This window comes from Synchiropus splendidus, chromosome 6, assembly GCF_027744825.2.
Source record: "Synchiropus splendidus isolate RoL2022-P1 chromosome 6, RoL_Sspl_1.0, whole genome shotgun sequence".
NCBI lineage: Eukaryota > Metazoa > Chordata > Actinopteri > Syngnathiformes > Callionymidae > Synchiropus > Synchiropus splendidus.
In genome coordinates, this window is record NC_071339.1 from 15,885,830 (window position 1) to 15,894,290 (window position 8,461).

The window sequence follows — 8,461 nt, forward strand, 5'->3', positions numbered from 1 at the left end:
AATAAATACGTAATTGTTATTCCTCCTTGCCCTCGATACAAACAGTCACCATGGCTAGACAGGACACATCGCACTGTCAGAGTCAACAACCTGTTTAAAAATATAAAGGACACCACATTCTTGAAAATATTTGCTCCAACTACAGCCTGACAGAGCTTTAGGTTCTTAAGAATTCTGTTCACTAACATTTTATATATAAGCTCTAGCCTTGTGTTGATTTAAAGCTTCTGTACAAGTTGTAAGACTAACAACACGAAATAGATTTGGAGTTGTAGCACTGATACAACTAAACAGTTGACCTGCATGAGACAGAGGGCTGAAATTCTTGGCTAAAAACACTTGAAAGTAGACTTAAAATCTCTTCAGCAGTTTATACAAAGACGAATGAATGTTTATTTTAATCTTCTCCAATACATTGCAAACGTTATATGAAAAGTTATGACAATTTTATGGCTATTATAACACATCTTCCTTCGTCAACATTTCTTCTTACTTGATAAAGACATTGAAAAGGAGCAGAGTGAAGAGCAGTTCTTATAATTTCTGCCCCGTATTCAGATTTTCCCAAATAAATGTAGTACAAAGGCAACAGAGAGAAATAGTATTATCAGATTGTTGCACATCTGTATGTAAGAAATGGTTTTTAAACATAAGCAAGAATTTAAAGTTTGATCACTCAGTCCTTGGTGGTCATTTACCTTTCTGTTTGCTCTTATAATAAATAAGCTGAACAATCTAAACCGCATGTATTTATTTATTTTGGAAGGCTTCTATTGAGCTTTTGAACCTCATAAAATTAGAGAAATACATCTCCTAAGGGGCCACATAATGTACTGTGACTGCTGTAAGGGACAAGCCAAAATATTGACGGGATATAAAAGACTCTTAAATGTAACGTGGCTAAATATAATAAAACAAAGACAAATTAGGGAAAGGTGTATGGCAATGTATGTGTCAAATATGTCATTTCATTTGTTATAATTTAATTTCATGTATGTGACATAAATAATAGTTCTGGTGAGGGGAGAATATCATGGAAAAATTTATTTATCTTGGTTCAGTAGCTCTCTTCATGAACACCAGTGTACAAGTCCTGTTGCATTTTGCCATGATAAAACACCAGACATTGAACTAAGTGATGCAAGCAAACAAGCAGAATCAGCAGTACCAAATACACATACGGCATGGCTAGAGGAAGAACAAGCATCATTCAGATCCCTCACAACAAATCAGAATGAATAAACAACGCAACAACACATTACAATCTTGACAAAATCCTGCTCTACACCTGCGATTGGTTATGAATGGGAAATGGGCACTATCAGACAAGGCCTCAACGCTCCAGTGAAAACTCAAAATCAGGGAAAGATTTTTCCAAAATCACTTCCCTAAAGCATGATTTTTTTTTAGTATATACTTTAGAAGTTAGTTTGAAAAAAGTCTCTTGAAGGTAATGTGCCATCATGAACCATTTCACAGCAGCACGGCAAGAGTTTAACGGTCAGGTAAACCAATCAAGATGCAAACGTTTGTACCAGTATTCACGGTCTTTGGCTCACACAAGATAAAAATCAACTGCACTTGAAAACAATGAAGGGTTATGAATCACCTTTATAAATGAACACAAACAAATTCCCTCAAAAAAGCAAGTCAAATACAATCAAACTCTGCTTTGCATTGTCTTTTTTGCATACATTTTCAGCCGCCTGCTGCCAAAACAAGCGCTGACCCAGAGAGTTCTTTTGATTGCTCTTATCATTTTGGCAGTCCGAGGAAGCTTATTTCGATCGCCGACATGACTTCATCTGGCCGCCTGCGGTGAGTCCGACTCACACAGGGCAACGTCTAACCTCACCAGAGCTGGCCTGGTCACGGCTCTTCTTCTTCTTCACACTCCCGATAATAACTCTGTACCAAGCAAAACATCCAACAAGCAAGGCAACAAGAAGCCTTTGGCTCTGGCATGTAGGTGCCCGAGCCTGAAAGAGTCTTAAGTTCATGCAAAATAGCAGAGAAGTTGTTATGGAGACGTAAATCCCATCGGGCCGGGCAGTTACAGCACCGTCTCCTGTGGCTGGCGTCACCCCCGGCAACCGGCTTGCTTCAACAACCAACACACTATACCTTGGTCCACCCCTGGGCCCTGCTACCTTTCCTGCACCACCAATTTTCACTCTCAAATGATCACAGTGTGCGTCCGTGTGGTTAGCTGACGACACTGTTCCGCTCCCAGACCAGCAGCAGCCTTCACACTCGTGTCAGAATATAAATCAGTCATAGGCAGAGTCAAAGCATCTGTGAAACCACTGATATCTAACAATAATGACAGGCATTTGTCAAGACTTTGTTTGAATCTGGACGTTCATATTTTTCTCAACTCAAAACAGGCAAACCAAGAACGTCACCGTTCACATACAACAAGTATCTATGAGTAGAAATCTCATTAAACAGCAACCTTTAAAGGATTCCACACCCGCTCACATGTGCAAGTTATGTGCACCAAAATCAGGCAAAAGCACTTGCGACACTGTGACAAAATAGTGTGTGTACTAATAAAAATGTAAATTACAGGGCAAAGTAAACAGCTGAAGCGCTGAATCTTAACTGTCAACCCGTACTCCAACATGGTTATATTTGACTTTATTTGGAAGGCTATTTAATAACACAGTGACGAAAAAGTTAATTGTGATTATTATCATCATTAAGAGAAAACAAATACAATGTTCCGTGTGTACACAAAATGATGTACAAGTGAAACAATGTTACGTGGTCCACCATATGTTATTGTTATATTTTGAAAATGGTTGCAAACACTACAACAAAAGTTAAGGTCATTAAAAGGTCAAGAAATATTTGCAGTATTTTAAATGTCTATTTTGGGGGATATAATTTAGTCATTTGTGCGTTTAACTACTTCACTGAGGCAGAGGAAAACCTGGAGGCATATTTGCATCGTTGAGATGTTAATATTATTTAATTTGTTTAAGAGAAAGATGACAGGGTTACAGTATTTAAACTGCTCTCTTAGCATGCTACTTGTCATGCAGTTGTTTTTGCTAGCTCATGGCTCTTTCATGCTCACGTCAGAAGACAAAATAAAACATGTTTAAAGGGCAGTTTATGTAAACACCGGCGTTGCAAATCCAACCCTGACGACTGATGAATGCAGAAAACTGATTGGCCGGTGGTTAGCAACCCAAGTTTCAAATTACTAGCATGTTGCTACATTAGCATTAGCTTTACATCATATATTGAATCACACAAACATAACTGCATGCAAACACCAGTGGCCCAGTCACAGCCAAACATATAATTCCAGTTAGGGCTGCGACGACTAGTCAGTATAATCCACTATAATTCATTATTAAGCTAGCCATCGACAGGTCCATTAGGCAACTGGTTGCGCCGTGGCATCATATTTTGGAGGGAAGTGTCTTCACCTCAGCTTTATGTCCAACGGAAACTTGATAGATACAAAGACCAATGACAAGTATGGGACCGTTTCACAAAGGACATACGCTTTAGCAGCACAGTCTGAGCAGTTGTCAATGATTCAAACCAAGATTTAATGCGATAAGTGTTTACTATAACTTACATATTTTAAATGTATATTCTATTCACCACTCCACAATCCGACTTGTTGGCGTGTTCGACAGCCTTTACACGTCGACTAGTCACGATCAAAAATGAGCTGCAGCCTGAATTCGAATACAATCCGACACACAGACAACCTATTACACACAACTTTGAGTTTGTACATTTACACAACACGACAACCTTCTTTCCACAAATGTTTTCTAACTTTGGGGGTGGGGGGGTCTTAAGTGAGAAAAGGTTTTGCAGGGGCTTCAACCCATTCAGGTCCCCAGGTAACCATGGCGATGAAGAGCAAGAAAGAACGCTTTCATGTTGTGGCCACCAGGATTTTGGAGGGGAAATGAACAGAGAGAGAAGGAGGAGGAAAAGAGGAGGGGGCTTCTTAAAAAAAAACTTTACAAGGTGGAGGGCAAAATGCAGCAAAGGGGGGGAACACGCTGCAGAAGTTGGGAGCTCACCGTTTTCGAGTCCAGCTCGTGTCTGTTTTGCGCCAGAACTTTCTCCACACCGGCCTGCTCTGCGTACGTCACAAACCCGAACCCCCTGTGAAGGCAGCAGCAGCGGGTTGAAGGATAAAAACAAGCATCAGTGAGCGAGGAACACGCCTCCTTCTTACCTCGACCTCTTGGTAACGGGATCCCTCATCACCATACACTCCTTCACCTCCCCGAATTTGCAGAAATACTCCTTCAGTCCCTCTGAAAAGACATCGGATGTTGTGTTTACACGCCCGGGGCTGATCTTCGGTGGGATGGTCCGCTGCCTGACAGACAATGGGGTCGGAACTGACCACGTTGTGTCCCTCCAGTGGTCGGACTATCTATATCTGTCCATTTGAATGGGCCGTGTGCAGAGCCACAACAAAGCTCGCGCGTGATGGTGATGAGGATGATGGTGGTGGTGGTGAAGAGGAGGAGGAGAACAGCACAAGTTCTCCAGTAAACGACCGAAACAAGTGCGAGAGATCCGGCGCGGGCTCGAGCCGCCGAAGCAGCGGCTCCGAGTGGAAGAGTGTGGTGAGTGTGTGGCGAGTCTTTCATTCACACTGGTGTAAGTAGCGTGCGGGACAGCTCACCTTGCGTCGTCTGCCAACTCAGACCCCCGATGAACATTTTGCTGAATGGGAGAGACACACAAACGGTCAAAACACACAAGCACAACGCACTGGCCGCGCGCGTCTCACAGCACACGCGATGTTTGAAAAGCATCGATAAAGTGAGGAGAAAAGCATCGGCCATGTTTGGAGTCACCGAGTCGGCCGTTCTAATCCCCCCGGAGGAGGAGAAGCAGCGGAGGATGGTGAAGTTGCGATGTGGCCTTGTGGCGGAAAAACACAAGGTGAACAACACAACTGCGTCTCCATCCCACACGCACACCAGCGTGCTCGTCTTTTGTCTCGGCGCGGCTCCGCTAAACTCAACTAAAGTCCAAGGTGAACTCGAACCGGGCCGACGAGGAGGCGGCGGCGGCGCGGGCCGCCGGTGGTTTACCAGGGGTCGTGGGGGGAGTTGTCCGTGCCCGGGGACAGGCTGCTCTGGCTCCCTTCCGTGTCCATGCTGCTCACCGCTGCTATATTCCCGCACTGTGAGGCTCCAGAGTCGCGGCAGCTCCAGACTCAGGGGCGGGCAGCTGAAGGGGGAGGAGAGAGGGGGGAGGGGGGGTGGCTTAATAAGAGGAGGAGAAGAAGCGCACCAACACACACACACACATGCGCGCTCGCTCAGGCTCCGCCTCCCCCAAGCTTCCCGGAGCCTCCCCCGGCCACGGACCGCCCTCCCTCTCTCACGTTATTCATGGCTGTCTCTCTCTTTCTGCCCCCTTCTCCCCCCTCTCCGTGTCATTGGCTGATGTCAACCGAGTGGCCCATTAAAGAGCTTTTGAATGTTTCCTGGAGCTTTTGTGAGACCAAGTGTTTTATGATCATCCATGTTTTATAGTATGATTTGAGCTTTGACTTTCCTGGTGGGTCTTTGTCCATCATTTTCGTCGACAGTTTTGATTTTTTATTTTCCTATGCTGTATTCTTTGGTCAAATCGCTGTTGGAGTACGGAGCGCCCGATGATCCACAGCACATCAAACACGAGGCCTGGGGGCCCAATGTGGCCTACTGATTCATTCAATGTGGACCAAGACCCAATCCACACGGAGATGAAGTCAGTCCGCTTTCCGTTCACACAAATCCAGCGTTTTCAGTCACCGTATATAGAGTCAAGAAATTTGAAAACGTCGGATCCTTAGTGTACACCCGATTAGATTCATTGAAGCAGTGGACGATGGCGACGTTGAGATGTGACACGCATAGTGTTGACACTCCTTTCATCCACATGGATCTGGTGTTTCACTCACCATATCCGATACGTCTTGAATCCGGGTTCTAGAGTGAATAAATTGGAAAATTTTATTCAATCTCCATATGAACAGCTGAGACCATTTATTTTTTTAAACGATGGTGTGACAGCCCATTTGCTTTGGTTTTCTCCCCGAACACCAGCGCACCACAAATTAACATACATTTGGTAACAGTTGTTCACCGTATTATTAATATTAAAAATCTTCAGACACTCTGTCATTAAAATGAGCAGCAAACGATTGTTATGAACAAAGACGTGTTATGGACCTTATTCAAGAGAGAAGCTGGAAACAAAGCACAAGTATAATGTTTTCGCAAGCCATAATCAAACAATAATTGTTGGACTGAAATTCATACAGATTATTTGAACATGATAATCTATGTTACCATGAGAAACGCGTTTCAGTTCAGTGTTGACTCACAATAAAAGACCAACAGCATCATCGGTTAACACCAGCATCTCTTAGCACACCTGACTTGCTATGCTCCTATGCTATGCTATTAGCTTACAAGCTTCATATGCGTCTGGGCCGAGTCGTCTTTTTATTTGGTGTCAGAGCATGACAGTGCCACTAGAGTCCTGGCATATGCACTACAATCATTTCGGTATTGAGTTTATCCGGGTGGACGGCAGACATAGCTTCATCTTTACACTGCTTTTAAACCGGCACAGAAAATGCTTGGATAGGAAAATGTGTGGCTCCATGTGACTATAGAGCAAATGTTTGTCCGTCTTCTAAGTGCAATCAAAACAAAACGCGCACATGTCTTCTGGAGGTCCCAAACAAAGTGTACGTCACAGTCCTTTGATTATCACATGGCCTACGTCTCGGAACGCTGGCTAAAGTGAATCAGCAGTCCAGGATCATTCTTCTGTGAAAAATATCGAGGACAGAAAAGGTGAGCGGTGATCTGCCGAGGGATTATCGTCGCTAACACTATCCTCCAGGAGGAGGAGATAAGATGTCTCATGAGAGCACTTTTCCACAGTAGCTAGGTTTTTATTTCACTTGGAAATGCATGGAAGCTGAATGTTGCAATTAAAAAGGTGTTGGAAACACACAAATTTAAAAATAATATAAACTCATAAATACCAAAAAAAAACTTTTCATTGAACTCATGTACATCACAAAAACACAATGGGAATATTTTTGTCACAGTTACACTTCAACAGTACCTCCTGAAACCATCTGTTTGGTCCAGGCATTCATCGCCACTGTTTAGGAGAGATGATGTACCTGCTCCTAAACTCATCCGACAAAGCCCCTTTATACACTGTGCTTGGTTGAAATTTTAGATTTTTGGTAGATAGATAGATAAATAAACACCCCTAGATGGCTAGTTCTGACCTTGAGTTTGGAAGTAAAATTCTCTAATTACAATAACCACGACAACTTAAACAGTAGCACATTTGGATGAGCTCATCTAGGTCGTCCTCAATTTGCTTCTGGTCTCATTTTTCATCTTCATCCGTCCACCCGTGGACCTGGTCCAGCCCCAAACACCTGTCTCTCCAGCCCATCCCTGACATCCCAAACAGCTGCGGTCACCTCTCTGACTGTCGTCCTCTCTCCCCCCTGACTCTCCTAATCTCCTCCTCTCTGCTCTTTTACTTCACCTCACTTGGTATTTGGATCTTACCTGCTCTCCCCTTCCCCCCCTCCAAAGCCCCACGTGACGCAGTCCTAACCAGCTAAGTGGCAGATTAGCAGCATTAGTCCTAAGTCAGCCATTCTTACTGGAGGACAAGCCTGGTCAGCTGAGGGCTTTCATCATGTTCTCCTCTGCAGCTCTCTTCAAATGACACGCCGGCTTACTTAACTCATCAAATTATGACCCGAATACTCCAATAAATCATGTTTAACACCTGACTGACTGAAAGGCTGGAAATGATGAGTTAACTTTTCCCAGCACCGCATGATGATGTGTTAGTCCGAGGGTGGGGGGTGGAGGGGCGTGACCGTGGCCTGCTGGACCGGAGCGAGAGAGCAGTATGTAGGACAGAGCCTCGCACCAGCGGACCTATCCGGGCAGAGCCACAGTTGGGCGTGCTGGATTTCTGCATGCATGATCAATGCTGTGCAGCCGGATCAGAAAAGTGAGGGAGGAAGACGAGAGCGGGTGAGGTGGGGGGAGGACTCGATGACAAACTTTAGAGAGAAACCCGTTCTCACCTGTGGTCACCAGCTATGTAGGGAGCAGAGGAACAGATGTCTGGATGCTCTCTAACAAGCTCAGTCATCCAGGGGAGGCTCGGAGTAGAATCTGCTCTGCTAGATAAACCATGTTGCTATGTCTCCTGGACCAGTGTTCAACTGGGTGGGTGGGTCACTAGTCAGACATGGAGGGAGATGGGATCCCAAAACAAGTTATTAAATCCAACTTTGTTGAGGTACTGGCTTTACTACATTAATTTGCCTTTTCAGCATTCACACTAATATTGAATATTAATCATTAATTTAAGACTCTTTGTACAGTAACAAATTCAAACTAACATCACGACATTGGAATAA

At 44.2% G+C, this 8,461-nt stretch overlaps 1 protein-coding gene across 5 annotated transcripts in view; it reads right to left on the bottom strand.

Annotated features, from left to right (window-relative positions):
• Positions 1-5,226, bottom strand: part of LOC128760275 (RNA-binding protein Musashi homolog 1) — a 28,312-nt gene extending 23,086 nt beyond the window's left edge. For 2 of the 5 annotated variants that reach the window (XM_053867525.1, XM_053867523.1), the window contains exons 1-4: positions 5,088-5,226; positions 4,673-4,713; positions 4,214-4,295; positions 4,056-4,140 (exon numbers count right to left, since the gene is read on the bottom strand). In XM_053867525.1, coding sequence (XP_053723500.1) covers positions 4,056-4,140; positions 4,214-4,295; positions 4,673-4,713; positions 5,088-5,152 — 273 coding nt within the window. In that variant the 5' untranslated portion in view covers positions 5,153-5,226. The other 3 variants (XM_053867522.1, XM_053867526.1, XM_053867524.1) reach the window with 3 other exon arrangements.
• Positions 5,227-8,461: the final 3,235 nt, after the last annotated feature.